At 39.1% G+C, this 22,852-nt stretch overlaps 1 protein-coding gene across 5 annotated transcripts in view; it reads right to left on the minus strand.

Moving 5' to 3' along the window:
• The window catches only part of Atp9b (ATPase phospholipid transporting 9B (putative)), a 256,120-nt gene that overhangs the window by 62,980 nt on the left and 170,288 nt on the right, over positions 1 to 22,852 (minus strand). For all 5 annotated transcript variants that reach the window (XM_071602592.1, XM_071602594.1, XM_071602593.1 and 2 more), the window contains one exon: positions 5,613 to 5,755. In XM_071602592.1, the coding sequence (XP_071458693.1) occupies positions 5,613 to 5,755 (143 nt within the window). The remainder of the gene's footprint in view (positions 1 to 5,612; positions 5,756 to 22,852) is intronic.

The raw sequence follows: 22,852 nt of genomic DNA on the forward strand, positions 1-22,852 counted from the left end.
TGACAGCTTCTTGCACTGAAGATTTCGGTCTGCTACCAATGTGGTTGAGACTTCATGTCGATGTGTGTGACGTCCCTTCCTGTGATGTCCACATCCAGTGGCTCCCTCTGTCTGGGGGGGAGATGTGCTCACACAGGGTTCTTCCTCCCCTCAACAGTGGGAGAGCTTACCAGTGACATGCGTCAGGGCAGGGTAAAGGCCACTTCCAGGTAGCAGAGTTTCAGGAGTCACAAGCAGGTGTTGACTTCACCAAATGCTTTGAGCATCTTTATCTGCTATTCCCTATTATCGTGTACTTTATTTTGGATTTCTCCTTTAATCCGTGCAGGTTTAATATTGAGCCATCTTTCCATTGCCAGAGTAAACTCCCCTTGAGCAGAATGTATTTCTATTTGTAGCAATACTAATCCGGCCTTGTAACAGCTTATCTAGGGTTTGAGAGAGACTCCAGGGACACTTTCAAGTCTCCTGGCTTGCTCTCCCTGCCTTCTTTGGTGTTAGTGTTCTATCAGTGGAATATCCGTTTTCCTCATCTATGGAAGTTTTGTGTATGTTGAGAGTGCATGTCTTGAAGGGCTGGTGTCAGGGGTTTCTAACCTACCTTTCTCTTTCATTGTTCGGAGTGCTACAACTGTTTCCTCAGAATGTTTTAATAGCTTTCATTTTAAAAAAAAAAATATTTTTTAGTTGTTGATGGACCTTTTATTTATTTATTAATTTATATGTGGTGCTGAGAATGTAACCCATTGCCTCATACATGCTAGGCAAGCACTTTACCACTGAGCTATATCCCCAGCCCCTCAACTTTTAAAAATTTATGACAGGGTTTTGCTCAGTTGCCCAGGTTAGTCTCGAATTCAAGACCCTCCTGCCTCAGCCTTCAACTTGCATTTGGCCAAGGCTTTTTTTATTTTTGGCACTGGGGATCAAACCCAGGGACACTTAACCACTGAGCCACATTCCCAGCCCTTTTATTTATTTTGAGACAGTGTCTTGATAAGTTGTTTAGGGCCTAAGCTGCTGAGGCTGGACTTGAAGTTGTGATCCTCCTGTCTGAGCCTTCCAAACACTGGGGTTATAGGTGTGTGACACCATACCTGGTCTGGCCAATTTTTTAAAGAATAGAGACAGGGTCTTTTTGTGTGGCCCAGGATGGCCCAAATTCCTGGGCTCAAGCAACCTATGGCGAGCAGACGAGTTGGGCCCCAGGTGCACCATCATGCCCTACTTGATGTCTTGTGTACCATATCATTTATCTCTGCTCTTGTGTCTTAAGATCTTTTTCTTCTATGCATTTGGCTTTGTTTTCTTGTTCCTAAGTTGGCCATCAAAGATTATCAGTTTTTAGCCTCTCTTCTTTTTCTATTAAAAATGGAGGAAAGCTCCTATAAGGCATTGCTTTTAAAACATCCCACCGGCTTTGATGGCAAACAATTCTATCATTTAGTTCTGATAATTTTTATTTATTTTTTTAATTTTTTAACTTTTTTGGTACTGGAGATTGAACTGGTGCTTAGCCATTGAACCACATTCCCAGCCCCTTTTTGAGGGTCTCACTAAGGTGAGACCTTAGGGCCTAGCTAAGTTGCTGAGACTGGCCTGGAATTTGGGATCCTCCTGCCTCAGCCTCCAGAGTTGCTGGGATTATAGGTGTGCACCACAGTGCTTGGCAAAGAATTTTTAAATTTCTGCTAAGTCTTTTTGGATCTATGTGTCATTTTAAAGTGTATTCTTCAACTTCGCAACATACTGAGATTAAAGAACTTATCATTTTATGATTAACTTCTACTTTTTTTTCCAAATATTGTTTTAGTTGTTGATGGACCTTTATTTTATTCATTTATTCATAATGTGGTGCTGAGAATCAAAACCAGTGCCTCACACATGCTAGGCAAGTTCTCTACCTCTGAGCCACAACCCCAGCCCAAACTTCTACCTTTTATTCTTTTTTAATTTTAGGCAGGTATCCCTACACTTTGGAATTCACTGATTGAATCAGGGCCTAACTCATGTCCAACCTTTGTGAGTATTCCATATTTGATGAGAATGCCCGTTACCAGCGTCAGATGGACAATGTCATCTGTGAGCAGGAGGGCAAAGCTGGCAATGGTTCTATCAAATTCTATATATTGTGGCTGATTCCTGCCAGCTTGGCTTATCAATAATTTAAAGAGAAGCTAAAATTTCTTCCTGTAATAATCAGTTTCTTCCTGTAGTCTATTGATTCTTGTTTGTGGATTGAGGCTGTTTAAGGGCACAAACACTTAGACTTGCAACTACTATTTTTATGCAGCAATCCTCTTCCTTGAATAATGCTTTAAAAGTTCATTCGGCTTGGTATTAAGGAAGACATATCAACTATCTTTTGATTCTGATTTGTCTTTTCTTTGTTTCATTACAGCTTTACCACTAATTTTTATTTACATATTAAATGGCTTAATCTTTTATAGTTTAAATCTTTGTCAGTCAACACTATTGATTTTTCTTGTGTGTTTTTCTTAGCTTGATATTATGTCTGAACCCCACCTGTGAGCACCTAAGGACCTGTGCTCAGCTGTCACGCTGTTCAATACTCAGCTGAACGACATGGCACAGGTTATCTATTCTACTCCTGACCAACTTTTTTTTTTTTTTTAATTATATTTAGACAATTAGTTGTTTGCTTTCATTGACCAAAATAATGCTAAAAAAATTCTTGTGTATATCTTGTGACATAGATTTGCAAACGTGTCTTTAGGGAACAGAAGTAGAAGTGAACTTGCTGGATGGCGGGGTACACACTTCAATTTGACAAATACTGCAAAACTTATCTTACAAGGTACCAAAGCCTAGAGGAAGCCCTGCTTTGCCATATGTTTGCTGTACTTAAAAACCCCACTCATGAAATGTGTGCCTGTTAGGTCCTCTCCATGGGCAGTTCCAGCATGGAGGGGGTGCCTGCCTGTCTCTTTTGGTCTTCTTTAAGAGCTTTACCTTTGGTTGACACGTTTCTGGGTTAAAACTTACTTTTAGCTGCATTCTGGTTATGTTGTGCTCTCACCGATATTTCCCATATCCAGTGTCTTGTCTACTGGTGTGGTGTGTAAAAATGCAGCTTCATTGTGTATTGAGCCTACTCATATAAACCAAATGTTCCTAAATCCTAAAAATTTTCCCAAAGCTCCTTTGGGTTTGCTATGTATTTTTCTTTAGGAACATGCTGCTTGCTCATATTGCTACCCTGACTTTACATGTACAATCTTCACTTCTGACTGATATGTCAATCAGCACAAGGCTGGCCGTGAAGTAGGACTTTCTCCAGGCATTCCTGAGTGCTGTCTGTGAGTTTCATGCAGGGGACTCATGTGCCGATCAGCATATTCTTCCCCAGGCCTCCGAGTGAGGAGAAGGCAGCTCCGGTTCTGGCCCACAGTAGACTCTGGCAGTCATCAGCTTCACAGGCATGGGCAGGAAGGGGCAGACTGGTGCTGTCTGGGACCCTCAGAGTTTCCACGTCCTCCCACAGGCTTTCTGGCCATATGTCTCCAGGACTCCCTTCTGGAGAGCTTTCCCTCCATCTGAGTGGGCTCTCTGTGGAAGCAAAGGTGAGCTTCGGTTTGCTTTGTTCTGGCTTCTCCCTCAAATTGGTTCTAGAACTTTCCTAGAAATAACCCATTTCTGTGACTCTAATTGTACTTTGCTTTTTTTTTTTGTTATCAGTGCAATAGATTTCTTCTTCTTGTTTAGAAGATATTTTTAGATGGTAGATAGACACAATATCTTTACGTTTTTATGTGATGCTGAGAATCAAACCCAGCACCTAACAAGTGTCAGGCAAGTGCTCTACCATTGAGCTACTGCTCCAGCCTTACAGATTTATTCTTTAAAACTTTGTTCTGTCAGCTCTATGAGGTTGGGAAGGGAAACCCTAATACATGTTCTCATTCTACCTTCATGAATCAGAAGGCCCTCAATTGTTATTTGTGAGTTATCTGGAGTCATGAGCATTATCCTTTCTTGGTCAGGTACCTCAATGTACCACAGAAAATAAACTTGAATGAAATTCAAATAAAAACCCCAATGACACACACCTGTAATCCCAGTGGCTTGAGGGGTTGAGGCAGGAGAACTGCAATTTTAAGGGCAGCCTTAGCAACTTTTTAGCAAAGCCCTAACTCAAAATACAAAAATAAATGAGGGCTGGGAACTTAGCTCAGTGGTTGAGTGCCCCTAGGTTTAATCCCTGATACCAAAGAAAACAAACAAACAAACAAAAACTCCAAAAGTGGATTTTGAATGGCACTAAGCTTACAAATTTACCATGAGACCTTACACCTACAGAATACTGAATTTCCATTTATTTAAATCTTCTGTTACATTTTTCACACATGCCCTTGCAGGTTCATATCCATGTGCTCTACAGGTGCCACCGTGAAAGGAGTTTTATTCTCCAGTGTGTTCCACAGCTACACACAAAGGGGTTACAACCTGACAACCTAATCTGCAACCTGACACTTTACTGATTTCTCAAGACTTAGTAGCTATAAGTTGATTTCTGCAGTTCACTCTTATATCTTCAAACACATCCTCTCTTCCTTTAGTTGTACACATTATTTTGATTTCTTGTCTTATTACAACGGCTAGATCTTCTAAAATAAATACTAAGTAATAGTGTTGTATATAGATTTCTCCATTTCTTCCTGGTGATTACAAGAATTTTTCTACTATGTAATTATTACACATGATGTGGAATATTTTCTTTACCACATTATATAAGTATTCTTTCATTTCTAGTTCATGAATAATCATTAGGAATTTAAAAAATTATGAGTTGATAAATTAAGGAGGAATTTTACCCTTAAGCTATACCTTTTATTATAGCAGTAGACTTATTTATCTTTTTATTTAGCATTTGATGGACTAATGTGAGTTTTTTATAAAAATAGAAAAAAATGCAAAATAAAGATAAGCAGTGTTTTGGGCACAGAGTTGTAGGGTGTGATAAATACTTTATAGTAACACTCTTAAGAAGAATATTATTAGAATACCAAATTCACATGCCTTGTTTTCTTCTAAAAGCTCAGAAGTATCCATTTATGAGAAACAAATGTGCATTTTATTTTTGCTCTCAAAAACTGTTATAAAGGCTGTTAGAAAAAAACCTATAAAATTATAGAATTATAGAAAATTCAAAGTACAGAAATAGGTCACTTAAAGACCCAAGAACTTAACATTTTGCTGTTATAAAGGCTGTTAGAAAAAAACCTATAAAATTATAGAATTATAGAAAATTCAAAGTACAGAAATAGGTCACTTAAAGACCCAAGAACTTAACATTTTGCTGTTATAAAGGCTGTTAGAAAAAAACCTATAAAATTATAGAATTATAGAAAATTCAAAGTACAGAAATAGGTCACTTAAAGTCCCAAGAACTTAACATTTTGCTAACCTGAAGGATACTGTGCATATTAGAAGACGAAGATTAAGTTGTATGAACAACTTTCAAAGACAGAGTCTGGAAAATTCTACATATTATTTCAACATTCTCTTACAACACACACATGTCCATGTAAAACCAGGAACATTTCTGGATGTGATCTGATGCTCTCAATGGAAAACAGACTGCAGAGTACCTGTTTTATCTGTCAATAAGTACACGAGGCGCCCCAGTTCCTCTGGTATAGTGCTGGTCCGAACGACTGTACCAGGGATATTCTCATCTTTCATGATCATCCATCCATAGGCTGCTTTGCCCATATCCAAGTTCACACGTAAACTGCCAAATAAAACCATCACAGTCATTAGTGCACGCAGATCCACATAATACATTCATACTTGTGATTTCATGTAAAATACTTACTTAAATGCATTCTTTAAATTTTTATAAAAATATAGAGATAATATTGGATTTCAGACTTTAAAGTAAATGGATCTGAAGACTTGAAATTGACAAATGCTTTTACATCCCTCATAGTGTTTGCCAGTGACAGGCAGTGGGCAGCACCTTACTGCATGTGGTTAACAACACCAGATGGAACAGAGAGGCAGATGGCTTTAAGGCCCATTCAGGCACAGATCACCACGAGGCTCATTCATATGGAGGAAATCAAGTAGTGATCACTGCAAATATAAATGTGAAATCGGTCTTAAGGTTTATCCACTCATTTTACAGCTATTAATTGACTGTCTCCTGTGTTCCAGGTGCTTAACAGTAAAATACAAGAACAGACAAGTAATGACAGGATCAATACAAAGGAATCAGTTATGCCACTCTTGGTTTTTTGGTTATTTTAAATATTATATATTTTAAAGGTGTATAGATTGTGATTTAAAATCCACAACTGGGGGCTGAAGTTGTGGCTCAGTGGTGAAGTGCTTGCCTGGCACATGGTAAGGCACTGGATTCGATCCTCAGCACCACATAAATACTACATGGCCTTCATTTTATTTTTCTGAATCATAGAATTTCTCCAAAGCCCAAATGAAAGCAGTGTCCACAGAAAAATGCTTTTCTTTTTCTTTCTTCAAATCTCCCCTTATCCTAATTCCATGCTGAACCGTCTTGTGGCCTCACAGCCCTTGACAGCAACATCCTCCTGTGTGTTGAGCAGTTCCTGTGTGGAGCCCTCTACTGGATGCTGGCTGTATGGAAATGCATTGGTTCATCACACCTAATGAAGAGAGATTTTGTGTGGCCCATGTGACATGGGAGACCTCAAGCACAGAGATTTAGGTAGCATGCATGTGAGTAGCTATGGGCTGTTGACTGGATGCCACTGGTCCTTCCTGGAAAGTCATTTTGAGTCACCTTGCTTAGTGGCTGTTGTCTTTCATTAGTTTGTTTCACCGTTCTAACAGGACTGTGAGTAGCTAAGGATGTTGAGGGGCTGGTTTGAAAGGTGTGTGTAATTGTCAGTTCCAGATTTTCTTTCCAATTATAATTTTTAAGATGTGACTTTATGAACAAATAAATAAATTATGATTATTTACTGCTCTTTAACTTGTAGACTTCTTGACTGTGATTCCCAAAGAGTATTTGTCAAGTGTGTGTTTATTAACAGTCTGAACCACGTGAATTGCCATTTTGGTAGGTCAAAAATGGTTTGAGTATCCGCAGTTTCCCTGATAGAGTCAGACTAGGCAGGGCTAAATGTTCTGAGTGACATGTGGGAGAAACAGGGCCTGCCCACAGTCTATGTGGTGCAGTGTCAGTGTGTGTGCTTCTGTAGCCTCTTTAGTGAAGGCCGGGAGGCCATCCATTCCAGTGCTTCCAGATGAAACCATAGCAAAATCAACCAGGTAGGACGGACAGTTGTGGATTAAAAAAAAAAAAAGAAAAGAAAAGAAAAATATATATCATACACACACACACATATATATATACATACATACACATATATACATACATACATATATATTAGTTGTATATTGACATAGAGCAGGAAGTGGGTGGCAAGGAAACTGGACACCTGTGAAGCTTTCCCTAGCTCTGATCTTTTGGCCCAGAGATCTGCACTTTGGAAAACTAAGGTGTGTTGTGCCCTTTTGGATTCTGGTCAAATTATTTTGGCAAATGTCAGCCTGCCATAGCTATTGTAATGCAAATGGATTCCTGTCCTTAGCCGGACAGGCACTTTTGAAGAGCTTGGAGTCTGTTGGAAACCAAAGCAGCACCTTCAGGTTCCTCTTCATGAACAATTTATGGTTTAATAAATTAACTTCTGTTAAAGAGTGGAGGAAATTTATTATTTCATGGAATATAACATTATACATAATCACCACTGGGACATTTGGGGTCGAATACAAATACCCTTCAGGGACCATTCAAAGTAGAAGCTTCTACTGGAAAAGAGAAGAGAGAATATCTTTAGAGAAATAAAAAATAAGAAGAATGACTGCTTACAGTTTATGTGAAAAGCAGCGTAAACTTTATCTTTCCTGAACCAAGACATTAATCATACATAGGGTGTTCAAGATTCACATGTACTGTGATCCATTTTGTGTATTCTGATTAAATGCTAATGGAGTAATTTGTTTTTAATGTTAAAAAATCTCTAAGACGCTCCAACTTAATCACTAAGCTGGCAGACTGATTCACAACTTGCTGCATTTACATTTTAAGAATGCTCTTAATTTTTTAGAATTTCAAATCCTAGAATTCTCTCCAACTGTGATAAAAGTGCCAAACTGTGATATGGTCTGTGACTTCCAGAAACACACATGCTACTGTTCTGAGAAGGATTACAGAACTAGGTTACATGATAATAGATATCAATTACAGTTTAGGTTCATTCCATTGCTGATGTAGCAACTGTGAAACTGTTACCAACAGACCTATTCCAGTAAGTGGAATTCATTTGTAATTTAAGATGGTTAACTGAACCAGGAGGCAATTATGACTTTTAATGCTATCTAATCAGAAAAATGAAATGAATTACCCTAAATAATAGTGTTCAGGGATGTTGTAAATAATCCACATGCATGAATCTGGATTTTGCTACAGTTAGAATACATGAAGTAAATTTTAGAATGAAGGAACGCCTTCAAAATGGTTCTTGTTCTCCAAATAGGCTAATCCTATCGCTACAAAAACGTCTGAGGAGGTCACCCAGACTCCAGATACACTTGCAGTGCGCGTCCCTAGTCTACACACTGGGCTCCCACATAGGCCCCTGAATGCTCATTGCATTTAAGCTCAACCCGCATCACCTCCAGGTAAGCCCAGCCCCATAGCCCATCTCCTTAGGGAAAGAATCCATCTGAAATAATGTACGTGCAGATTCTGATTTGAGCAAAAGAAAACAGAAGCTATTTCAATCAGAACTTTTACTAAAAGCATTCAAAACTTTTCCTGTAAATTTTAAGGCCATGAGGACACATATGCCATTTAATCTGAACATTTCCCCAAAGCTTTCATTCTATGATGGTTTTTTTACACTCTGGAGAAACACCCATGGACAGCAGTAGATGGCACCAAAGCATTTTCACAGGGTCAGTCACCCAGTACAATCACAGCAAGACAGTGTATAAATCTCTAGGTCTTGTTTAGGTCACCTTCTGGCCTTCAAACAGATGTGCTCAGGTGCCTATGGGCTGACTAACCTGTGAACACTGCACCGAGGTGGTTAACATGCCCACTTCCTCCCTTTCCTGGTCAAACAAACAAAATGAAAACAAATGAATCTTCTCCTTCTCGGTAGGGAGGAAATCTTCTCCCGTCAATGCACACTGTGACCCACCCATCTCCAGCCAGAGTTTGAGCAATGCCAGGCTCCTTTGCCCTCTCCTTCCAAAATCCGAGGGGATCAAGACCTCCTGCTAACTCCACTGCAGACTTCCATGTCCTGGGAAGAAAGCAAGAGTAGGTGACCTCTACATTCTTGATGTTCAGAATGACTCATATTGATCCCTAATTTTGACATGTACTAGTTCCAAGATCTAGACTGAAAATAGACTCAATCCCTGTGAGCCTCAGCAAGGCCTGTCAGATGCCAGGTGCTGGGAGGTCAAGTTGAGGGTCAGGAGTGATGTGCAAAAGTGGGAACTGAGGAGCAACGCTCATGGGCTGGAAGCAGTCACTGGTCTCAACAGCCAGCAAAAAACATTGCAGAAAAGGTGGCCCCTGAGCTATGTTGGGGAGGGCGGGCCTGTCACACAGGTGTTTGGAAGCCAGTGGCCAGCAAAGCTCAGAGCTCAGAAGGTGTGTTGGGTGCCTCAGTTATACATGCATGTAATGCTACATGCGTCAGGTGACTCAAATGAAGACAGAGAGATGTCCGGAGGTGTAGTGAGCTCCAGTGGGCTTGTATCCACTGCAAATAAACAAGCAAGCCAAGAACCCCAGTGGATACCTGAAAATGAAAACAGTACCATGACCTGATGCTACATTTTCCCTACACATAAACCACCAACAAAGTACACAATAAGCACAGTAAGAGATTCACAACAGTGACTACGAATAAAGTAGAAAAATTATTAACAATACGTCGTAATAAAATTTATATGAATGTGCTCTCTCTGAATATCTCAGTGTATCATTTAATATGTTCAGGCTGTGGTTGATCATGGGTAACTGGAGCTGCAGAAAATGAAAATGTGAATAAAGGGTACCACTGAAAGACTTCATCACATGAAGAACAGATGAGAAAACTCAAAAGTAGGTGGTGAAGAGTCCTGCCTTGGGCCACACGGAAGTTATCCACACAAGAATATAACTCTTCACTCTGACTCCAGGGAGCTAGGTGCCAGCCTCTGGGCTGGGCACTAACTCTCCTGGACCAAGGCTGAGGGTGGTCTATATTGTTATGATTTCTTATTTTAAAATTACTTAGAACTCAGGAGAAGTTACACGAATAGGACAGAGAACGCCTGTGAGGTCTTTCTGGAAACCAGGTCCCTAATGATGCTATTGTGTGTAATACCACCGTGCAATACCAAAGCAGGGAAGCTATGCACCACAATCAAACCCAGACATCACTGCTCATATGGTCAGCTTTAGCATCTTGCATACATATGTGGAACCACCAATGGACGATACCTCAGCAATCACACCCTTCTAGCACCTGTCCTGGGAAAAGACTGACTGGCTCTCCACTGTAGGGCAGGCCCACGATGGCATGGTAGGCACCCTCACCTAGGCTTCCAGTGGACTATGTTTTTAGCATGCAGCCGAGGACATGAACACCCTGATTTTGCTTGAGAGCACGAACCCACCTATTTGCACTGTGCCTTCTTTGTCTGGCCGGCACATAAAAAATGCCTAAGGAAAGACTCGGGGCTGAAGCTGGGGGCTAAGGATGCTGCTACCTACAAATGAAGCATGTCTACTATCCCAACTAGGCTTTGCAACTTCTTCCATCTGCCTGGATCCCAAATCTGTTTCCTAGGATCTGAGCCTCAACCAAACACCACCATCACAATCTGGTAAATTCAAGACAGTATCATGAAATAATCATGCAGCATGTGACCTTTTGAGACTGGGTTTAACCCACAGCATCATAACTACTGTGGTCTGAACCTTTGTGCTGTCTTAAAATTTCATATTGGATCTTGGTCCCCAGTACAATGATATTAAAAGAAAAGACCTTTAAGAGGTAGTGAGGAGGCCCCCAGGATGGAGCCCTCCTTGTGGAGAGTGGTGACAGAGAATGGAAGAGCACTGTCTTGAGATGGAGGTCTCTGATGACCTCAGGCTGTGGCTTGGGGTCTGGGAAAGTTTCTGTGCAGAGGTGCAGGATGCCTAGCTGCTGCGGTAATGCCCTGCATGAGGAGGCTCTGCTAGAGTCTTATCAGCCTCAACTTTGGTCTCAGCACACAGCTCCTGGGAATAAAGGAACTCTCGTGCTAGACAACCACAATGTTTCACTAAGCTCCACTATACCTGAACCTGCCTGCTAACTTTAAACAATGGACTTTCCTGAGAGATACACAAAGCTCCTAATAATGCACATTACAACTGTAGAATGTAACTGTGGAATAAGCTGCATAATGTTGCTAACTCTGAAACTTTCATGAATACAAAGAGCAATGCTTGCATAGTCTTTAATCTGATAATGAGACATATATATTTATTTAAAGATTGCTGGGGTAACCCTTTAGACCTGCTTTTCTATCAGAGAGAAATTCTCCACCTGACCCCAACTATTATCTTCAAAATCTGTGTTTGTGAATCTTTTTCTTATCACCCTTTGCCTCTCACCAGAAACTGCTAGATTGTTCTGTGCTGGTCGTGGCATCTCCTCAAGGGACTGCAGGGGATAGCTAATGCCCTCTCTACTCTCCTGCATTCTCATGCGTGCAAACACACAGCTGTCCTCCAGAGGACACAGAAAGAGGAGCCATCTTAGAAATGGAGAGTGGCCCTCAACTGACACTGAATCAACTGGCACCTTGGTCCTATACTTTCCAGCTGCCAGAAATATGAGAAATAAATTTATGTTTTGTATAAATTACCCACTCTTATGTATTTTGTTATAGAAGCCTAAATGGACTAAGAGAATGCCTCAAGTTTTTGCTTGTATCAACAGTTCACTCCTTTTTGTTGATGGACAGTATTTATCAGATAGATAAATCACTGTTGGTTTATCAGACTTTTAAAAGCTTGAATTTCCCAAGCTTTCTATGATCTAGTTGCACTTTATCTTTAAAAGAAAGCTTGTTGCATTCTCAAAGATAAAGTTTATCACAATTGGTACCTTAAAACTGTGGCCTTGGAAAGTACTGCTATGAAAGTTACTACACAATTTTAATTCAAATTTGTATAACTTCACATAAAAATTTCAAGAAAAATCTGTCATCTTGGGAAATAATGTTATTTTATTTGAACAAATTCATCCAGGTAAAACAATAAAAAAATACTATGTAAATTTATCACATATTTATTTTTACTTTCTTGTACTGGGGATTGAATCAGGAGTGCTGTCCCACTGAGCTCCATCCCCAACCCCTTCCTTTGTTTCTTTTTTTTTTTTAATATTAATTTTTCAGTTATAGGTGGACACAATATTTTATTTTTATGTGGTGCTGAGGATCAAACCCAGTGTCTCACACATGGTAGGCTGAGCCACGATCCCAGCCCTCCTTTATTTCTATTTTATTTTTGAGAAATGGTTTTCCAAGAACTTGTGGTCCTCCTGCCACGACTTCCTGAGTTGCTGGGGTTATAGACATGGGCCGTTGTGCCTTTTTAAAAATTTCTTAAAAGAAATAAAGAACTTAAAAGCATTGAATATCCAGGCTAAATTCAAAGGAAAATCAGGAACTCAGAAAAGTGTAATCACATAATTTCCTCTGCCCCAGGACCACATGTCAACCTCCACACACTGAAACTTTTTTTTTTTTTAAATCAGTGTTCTAACTACTAGGCAAGGGAGCATAAGTGAAAGCCCAGACTTACGAGAAGGCGAGGTTAACAAGAATGCTCCCTTCTCACAACAAGCTGGGGCCAGGAAGGGCTGTGCCCTCAAACTAAAAGAAAATCAAAAGACAATGAACTCCATGTGGTGGTCCAGTCAGGTTCACATCTCCTAAGTAATTCTGTGACTACATCTTTAAATTGGATGAAGATACTCCAAGCCAGGGGCTATCTCCAAGAACCCAGCAGAAGCAAGTCTGTAAGTCTTGGAAAATATACTTTCATCTTTATAATTGCAAATACTAAAAAAAAAAAACAAAAAACAAAAAAAAACTACTATCACAATAAACATGAACATTACCTTACCACATGGCACACAACAAAGGAAGACACAATAAGCAAGAGCCAGAATAATAATATTCAAGAGAAAGACTGAAAAGGTATCAGACATTACAAAAGTAGCAGGTTCAGACCATAAAACATTTGGATGCATAAAAAAAAATTAGAAAAATATCTGCACAGAATAGGCAACTACATTCCTACAATAAAGAAACCAACAGAATTGTTGAACTAATAGGAGATATGAAAGGATAATTAGTTTTAGAGTTAATTAGGCATCACCAAAAATTACATCAGTGACTTGGAAGACAGGCCAGCGTGAATGATATGGAATAAAGTGTGAAAGCAAAAAAAGTAGTAAAAAAATAAGAGAAACACAGGATATGGTAAGGATATCTAACAAACATCAAGTTGATGCTCTCAAAACAGGGGACAGAATGATACAAGAGCAATATCTCAAGAAATGATGACAGAATTTTCTAGAATGAATGAAAGAAATCTATCTGAAGATTCAAGAAGTCCAATGAATCCCAAGCATAACACTAGACACACTGTAGTTCAGGGTAGAACAGAGACAGTAGAGAGAAGCTCTAAAGGCAGCTGGAAGGGAAAGGTTGGTACACAGGAGTCAAGATTTAAAAGACACCCACTTTGTGGCAAGAATCAAAGCCAAAAGAAAGCAAAATAAAGTGAGAAGCTTGAATTCTAGACCAGTCAAGCAATTTTTCAAGAGGGAAGACCAGCAAAATAAAGTTTCCAACAAAAGCCAGCACTAAACAAAATACAAAAAGAATACCTTTCTGACAGAAGGAAAATTATTCCACATGGGAGGTCTGAGATACAGGAAGAAATTAAGAACAAAAACGCAGATAACCCAGACTGATAAGGAGTGTATAAACAATATCTTTGGAATTACAGAATTAAAATAAGAAAACAAAAATGGCATAAATGCAGAAGGGGGAAGCGAAGTTAAACAACTATAAGGTGACATGTAAAAAGAGGTGATTAAGTGTAGGTCTGATAATATAATGTGCTTAATTTCTATAGTAACTACTAAAAGCAGAAATTGCTTACACAACTTCCAAACTACTAGAGACAAAGTGGAATTATTTTTTAAAATTAAAGAAAATGGCAAGAAAGAACAAAAATAATGACTAGGCAAGTCAAGTTGAAGGTACAAAATTAAATAATAGATTTAAACTACAAATATGACAATATTGTAATGACTATATAGGCACTAAGTACTCTAGTCAAAAATTATCATTGTAGATAAAAATTAAACTTTTTGCTAATTATAAGAGAAACATAAAAATAAATATACAGAGAAACTGAAAGTAAAAAGATGGAAGAGAATATGCCAAGTAAATTAAAGACAGCTGGCATAATTGCTACATTAACACAAAACAAAGTAGAATTTAATGCAAACAGCTTTAGTAGAGACAAAGGAAGTCACTTTATAATTAGAAAATGCTCAATTCACCAGGAACAGATAACCATTGAAATTTGTGTGCATCCAAAAATCAAAGCAACAAAATATATAGTATCAAAAATGGACAGAATTCCAAGGAAAAAAACAAACAAACAAAAAAGCAAGACATACTTATAATACTGATGGGAAATTTTAACACCAGTCTCAGCAACTGCTAGGAAAGGCAGAGGAAAACCAGTACAGGTAGATAGAGACTGAAAATCGCAGCCTCACTGCACACAGGGCCACTGGCCCACAGGTCAGAACCCAAGCTGCTCTCCAACACACAGCACTGAGCCTCAGAGGTACTCTGACAGCTTCCTTACCTTAAGTGGAAAGGGTATGATTTCTGAGAAAAATTCAAATAAGCTAAAAATGAACAAAGAAATTACTAGAAACTTCAACTATGCTTGTAAACCAAGAAAAAACTTTGCAATACCCATAGGAAAAATAAAAATCACAGTGAAAATTAAAATATTCTGAACCTGATAACATTAAAAAGACTATACATGAAAACTTTTGGGATGCAACCAAATTAGAACTTACAGGGAAATTTATAGCCTCAATTATATATATATATTCGAAAAGAAAGAAAAAAAGCTGAAAACTGATCAGTTAAGCATCTACCTCAAGTGATAAGAAAAGATACAATTAAATAGACCTACAAAAATAAGAAAAAAAATACAAAGTAAGGTTAACATTAATGAAATAGAAAATAGTATAAGATATGAAAAACCAATTAAAACAAAAGTGGGTATTTCCAAAAGCCTAAGAATGGTAGCAAACTTACTGGAAGACTGATCAAAATCAGGGCAGAAATAATTATGACAAGATGAAAAAGATAAATACCACATTTATATGTAAGAGATAACTGGAAAACACCAACAAACTTATGAAAATTTTTGAAAATTTAGATATAGCTGATTAGTATCTTTAAAATTATAACTGTGCAAAATTGATTCACTAAAAAGAACAAAAACAACAACAACAACAAAAAACACAACCTTGAGCAGAGCAGCCCTATAGCAATCAAAGAAATAAAATCTGCTATATCTTTCAACAGTGATGAGTTCAGGCTCACACTGTCTTCTCGATGAGTAAATGTTCAAAGAATAAAAAATTTTCAATTAAAAAACATTTAGAGAAGACAAAATGAGACAAGATTCACCAATGTTTCATGAGACTACATACTTTTGATACTCAACTCCAAAAGAAGGGCATGGAAAGACAAATTGCAACTTAATTTCAAGCACATAAAACCAATAGAAAACGGTCACAGAAATATAGGCACAAGGAATCTGATAATACACAATGGGTGGTATTATGGTTTAGATGTGAGGTGCCCCAAAAGCTCACATGTGAGACAATCTAAGAAAGTTCAGAAGTGAAATGATCAAGGAATGAGGCCTGATCAGTGCATTCACCACTGATATGGGTTACCGAGGAGGTCAATATAAGCAGGTGGAGTGTGTCTGGAGGAGACAGGTCTCTGGGGGTATGCCCCTGGGATTTATATTTTGTCCTTGGTGAGCAGAGCTCTCTCTGCTTCTTGGTGCTGAGCTGTTTTTCCTCTGCCACCCTTCAAGACAAAATGCTCTGCTTCACCTCAGGCCCAGAGCTATGCTGTCAGCCATCTATGGACTGAACCTCTGAAGCTGGGAGCCAAATTAACTTTTCCTTCTCTACACTGTTCTTGTTAGGTACTTTGGTTACAACAGCAAAAATGCTGACTAAAACAAGTAGGATACCATGATCATGTGGGGCCTTCCCTGGTATGGCATCAGGAAGGCAATTAATACACTAAAAAATAAAAGTTTAACCATGAAAAGTCATGAACACACTTAGAAAAGATATTTGCAAATATTCATGATTTGAAAATAACTTTTAGCAAAACAGGAATACAAAAAATTTTCCTTAATATATTAAAGGGTTCCTATAAAAACTCATAGGATATGTAAATGATGAACTATTCAAAGTTTTGCCTTTCACAACGGAAACAAAAGCAGGATGTCCATTATCATTATATCCTTCTAATTTTTTTTTAAGATGGACATAATACCTTTATTTTATTCATTTATTTTTGTGTGGTTCTGAACACAAAACCCAGTGCTTCACACATGCTAGGCAAGCACTCTACCACTGAGCTACAACTGCAGTTGTAGCTTCTTTTTAACAATAAACTGGTGATCTTTGTTTAGTAAGAAGACAAAGAAAAAAAATGATGCAAGGAATAGAAACAAATAACAAATTTCTCATTATATTATAGATTCAGTTTACAAAAATAAATTTTATTTTTTTTACATCAGCCATGAAGAGACAGGAAACGAGTCTTTGGCAAAAGATATTTACAGTAGCATTTTTTAAACATCTAAGTATTGCTCTACCAAGAGTTATGCAATCTCTATGAGGAACTTTTTTTTTTTTTTTTTTGTATTAGGGATTGAACTCAGGGGCACTTAACCACTGAGCCACATCCCCAGCCCCAACTCCCCTACCTTTTAAAATTATATATTTTGAGACAGGGTCTCTCTAAGTTGCTGAGGCTGCTTTGAACTTGGGATCCTGCTGCCTCAACCTCCTGAGCTGCTGGGATTACAGGTATGTGCCACCACGCCTGGTTTTATGGGGAAGTTTTTGAGAATAACTAAGAAATTAAGAGGTATGTTAGATTCATGGCCAAGAAAAACCAAAATGCTTTTAAGGGATACAAGGAAGAAAGGGTGTAGTGCCCAATACCGATTTCTACATAAACAAAGGTATGTCAATCAAAACAGTTTGTCATTTGGTCAGGAATAGAGAAACAGAGGGACCAGAGAGGGAACCCCAAACAGCACTTGCACATAGGAATGCCTGCTCCATGACAGGTGATCCCAGGCACTCATGAACAGTCTGTTCTGCAAAGGGCACTACAGCAATCAGTATAGGAAATGGGATTCGAAAGCTGCCACACCCTGCACCAAAACAACCTGGCCTGGGGGTGCAGCTCACCATGGGGCTTAGGCATAGCAGGTGCGAGGCCTGAGGTACAATTCACAGCACTACAGACAGCAGCAGCAGCACAGGAAGCAGCCAAAGGAAAAAACTATTCAGCTTCTAAAAGATAGAGAGAAGGGCGAGTCATCTCCTTGAGGAGCATTTCTTAAGCAGTATACAGAGGCTAATACAGCAGACGAACTTTACCAGGCAAAACCAACAACTATTTTGTTTTCAAAATTCCACCACTGAGTGAACACAGTCAAGCCATAGATTGAGAAAGATGCCAGCAAAACCTAAGGGCCAAGGAATGAGCATCCAGAATATGTAAGTATCTAAGACTGCTCAGAAGACCAGACAAAAGATTTGCAGAGTTAGTAAAAAAAGATAAATCTAAACAGCAAACATATATTTGCACAGTTTTTTTATTCTTACTATTAATCTGGCAAAGGGTAACTAAAACTGCAATGAGAATGAAGTGCTCCTAAGGATGGGGACTATTCTCTATAGTGATGCTGGAATGCTAAAATGGTACAACTGCTTTACAAAACAGTTTCCTATCATCTAGTAAATTTAGTGAATACCACAGCCAAGTAATCCCACCCCTAGATACCTTACTCTATAGGGCTTACAGCAGGAGAATGCATGTTCATGAATGTTAGTGGCAGCAGCACTTTTAACAGCAAAAAAACTGAAACTACCCAAGGTCCACCAAGAATGGAAACACACTGCAGTACGTTCCCAAAAGATGATGTACTGAAAAGCAATGAATGCGGGCAACACAGATGAATCTGACTGTGGAGTCATGTTAAAGACTTAAAGCCAGTAGGATTTTAGTATATAAACAGGTGAAAACAGGAAAAGATGAATTACGTTTATGTATGCAACTGTAGGTGGCAAAGCTCAAGAAAAATGGGGAAAAGTTAATCCTAAGAGAAGCATACCACCAGGGACACATAACAAAGCATCACCCTATGTCTCATAAATAGTCATTATCCATTAAAAAACATTTAAAAAACACCGTGTCTAAAAAGGAAACAATAATGCCAAAAAGGCTGCTGAAGCAGACCACAAGAAAAATAACTTCATAAATATATGAAAACCAAAGCCAGGCATGGTGGTGCACACCTGTAATCAATCCCAGTGGCTCGGGAGGCTGAGGCAGGAGGATCCCGAGTTCAAAGCCAGTCTCAGCAAAAGTGAGGTGCTTTTCAGTATCTCTGCTATATGTCACAATAAAAATGTTGGAATATCTTCTCGGAAACATTTCAGAAGTAATGTTGTGAGATGACAGTATGTCTTCACAGAAGAAAAGCACTCTTAACCACTGAATACTGACTTGTCTCTTCCATGTTATCAACCGAATTTTTAAGTTATTCTAAAAATCTACATTTAGTGTAACATTTGGCAATTATTATGTGAAGAACTGAGAGTCAATTATAAAACACAAAACATGAATAATGAAATCACAATATTTTGTAAAATGAGAGGCACAGACAACAGTCTTATGTGGGGCTTAGAGGTCTGCTTTAAAAGTTTGTAAAGGAGCTGTCATGAAATCTTATTTCAGAAAATATAAAAAGAAATGGGACACATAATGAGTACAAACATGCCAAAAACATGTTTTCAGAACATAAAAAAGGTAATATAAATCATGCTACGACAATAGGTTTATAGAGAAAAAAATATAAAAGGAGCCCTCCTTAAGGAAGATCACACCCACAGATTTCAGGTGGGCAAGTGCTTTAGGGGCCATCTCTGAATCCATCACATTCTGCCCTCTAGCCTCCCAAAGTTTACGTCTGTCTCACATGCAGAATACATTCACCCCACCCCAATATCCCATCCCAAACGTCTGAGCCCTTTACAGCCTCAATACTAAATCCCAAATTTCATCTAAAAAGCACCAGCTCAGAGGTCTGGACTCCATAATCCACACTATTTACACCAGGTATGGATGGACTCTGGGCACAGTCCTTTCTGGGCAAAATTCCTCATTGATGAGCTTGTGGATGTAGAAAACAAGTCATCGGTCTCCAAAGCACAATGGTGGGATAGGCAATAGTCCCAGGCAAGTCTAAAATTCAGTAGGGCAAATTCTGTTAGGTAGTGAGAGCTGAGAACAGTGCTCTAGCCTCTGGGTCTAGGGCTTGCTGGCCTTCTACACTGGGGAAGGCCAACTCTGCCTAGGAGTCATCCTTCCTCTTCTTGAACGAAGCACCTATGTGCAACCAAATGGCTCTATCAGCCCGTTTCCTGCCTGTAGAATTTTGAAAGTCTGGGACAGGCTTCTTTTTTCATCCTGTGTCTGTTCCCTTCAGTCATACAACATTCCCAACCACTCTGTAAGGTCTCCTGCGAATGTCACGGAGGGCCACACATCTTTACTGGAAAACCTGCTCTGTATTCCTGTCTCTGCCAAGATGGCTGAGTTGCAGCCTTAATCATGGACCTAATTTTTCCCTTTGGCGAATGTAGTATGGTCACACCCTGGTCGCCTCTCTAGTGCATTTCCCAAACATGGGCTCTCCTGATGCTAGCACCTTCTTACCTTTTTATTGCAATCTGCAAATTTTCCCCCCAAATCAATACCTGAACATCACACCCAAGTCCAAGAGAGCTATATACTCCCTTTTCACTAAGCATTCTACCTGGAAAGTGAGATAGAAAAGATACTGAGTGTATTAGCAAAAACCCATAAATTGTCTCAGAAAGAGAACCTGAGCTGAGAATAACTTGATGAAGCTGCTAAGAATTTTCTTTAATGCACCTTCAGGAAGGCTGTAAGACTAACCCTGAACTTGGGAGCAAGAGCTACACCAGCTACTTGACACCTCCTGTTCTGAAGAAGCAGGACTCCAAGCAGCTCCCCAGCATTCCTTAGTCCGTGACTCTGAGGTACCCCACTGTAGGCTGATGGCTGTCTGACTACAGAAAGTGAGAGGAAAACCTGTTTCCGAAGGATGCACTCCGGTACCTGAAGCATAGTCACTGCCTCTACAAGAGGGTCTTAGGTGTTTCTCAGGAGGGACATGAATTCACTTTGTCAAGCTATTGATTTATTATTTATTATTTATTAATTCATTCATTCCTCTATTTTGCCCCCAGAGGTCTCATATGGGAGTAGGAATCTCTTGGGCCCACTGCTGGTAAAATGGCTAAAACGTTACACAGCACCTCCAAGCACAGGGAGAAGTAAACGCAAGTCCAGCCCTGTGGGGAAGTTCTGACAGTTCACTTGGCTACAAGAGATGTGCAGGACTAGGGAACACACATTATCTTTTTTTTCCTTTGGAAGATGATGTATACTATCTTAAGTAACTCATAATTATTATATGCTACACAGAGGGATTTTTTTTTTTATTTTTATTTTTTTGGTACTGGGGATTGAACTAGGGGCACTCAGCCAGTGAGCCACATCCCCAGCCCTATTTTGTATAGCGACAGGGTCTCATTGAGTTGCTTAGTGCCTTGCCACTGCTGAAGCTGGCATTGAACTCGAAATCCTCCTGCCTCAGCCTCCCAAGCCGCTGAGATTACAGGTGTGCACCACTCTACCTGGCATACACAGAGAGATTTTTATAAAATAGCTCAGCTTTTGAAATTTAAAAGCCATTTAAGAGTGATGAAACAATAGAAAAAAAGCACTTTACTTTCCAAGTTTTTGTTCTTTGCAAAATGAAAGAATATATACATTAAAATCATACCATTTATTAAATCCAAAAACACATTAACAAACACTAAAATGTATTGTTATACACGTTTTATGGAGACTAGCCCCTCCCCTGCATAAAGAAAAACTTTGCTTTAATCAAATGTAAACCGTAATTCTCTAAACTAGTATCCCATTCTTCCGACATCGGACATTTCCAACTTGTGTGCTTCGTCTGCATCACTGTGCTCTAGGGCTGTGGAAACTGGGGAGGAGCCACGCTAAAGTGGGTGTGGGCATGCTGGAGTTGCACAGAGGAGACGCGAGGACTCTTCCTCCTGTCTCCTCACTCTCTACTTACTCAATGTGCTTAATGGAAAATTATTCACTGAAAAACTACCCAAGACAGAGTTGCAGAAAGTCTGGTACCTTCCTTGTTTTAGCAAATATTAAAAATGATTCCAGGGGCTGGGGGGTTGTGGATCAGTGGTAGAGGGCTTGCTTAGCATGTGTGACTGGGTTCATTCTCAGCACCAAATAAAAAAATAAAGATATTGTGTTCATCTACAGCTAAAAATATTTAAAAAAAAAAAAAAAAGATTCCACAGATTAAAAAAAAAAAAGGGTGTGTGTTGAAAGATTATATATATATATATATATATATTTAAATGTGTGTATTCATAATTTTAAGTCTGTAAGATCTAAAAGGTTTCACATAATTTATCTAGATAGTAAGATCATAGATAATATTTATTTTCTTCTCAATATTTTCTATTTTTTACTAGAAATGTATGTGATGATTCAAATATGAAATAACAGAAATCAGTTTAAGTTTTAAAAATGCATATAAAACATACTAATTTGCATAACTATAATCAACTTCACCTGTTTTGGATAAAGGGGCAATAATTCAAATCCTTTTAATATTGTTATTTTACTTAAAATAGAAGTTGAGATAGCATACAGAAATAAAATATTTCCTTAAAAATCTATAATAAAAAGAGCCCAGAGGTAAGAGGGGGAAATGCACCCCAAACCCCTTGCACTGTGAAACAGAACCCTAATGCCACAGAATATTCCAGAAATGAAAGCACCAGCTTAAATGAAGAAAAACTATTTATGAAAGAAACAAGAAAAGTTTGGGAATTCTAAAGAACAGATGGGAGAGAGGACGCTCTCTGGACAAAGACGGGAGCAGACACCTTGCACAGCAGCTGGAGGAGCAGAGAGCAGGGAGCTAGTGCAGAGCCAGGCATGGCTGAGCAGAGGTGGAGCTCTGGTTCCCGCTGGCCTGGACACTTTCCCCATGTCTTTAGAGGTGTCTGTCAGCATGCAGGCTGCAGCTCAGTGCTTGGTGATTACCAGAGCCACAGGAGCTGCCCTCTGCTGTTCTAACTTGAAACAGCATCTACCACCATAGGAGCACTTGAGCTGCTTCCGTGTTTATGGCCAGCACCTCTGCTGGAAGACAGGAGAGGGCACTGGACCTGTCTGTGCCCTCACCCTGTGTTCACACCAATGCTGACTGTGTATTGACAACACCTCTCATCACATGAGGCCCTGCATTGCTTCCTGCTATCTCCTGTGT

Source organism: Marmota flaviventris, chromosome 16 (genome assembly GCF_047511675.1).
Source record: "Marmota flaviventris isolate mMarFla1 chromosome 16, mMarFla1.hap1, whole genome shotgun sequence".
Classification (NCBI taxonomy): Eukaryota; Metazoa; Chordata; class Mammalia; order Rodentia; family Sciuridae; genus Marmota; species Marmota flaviventris.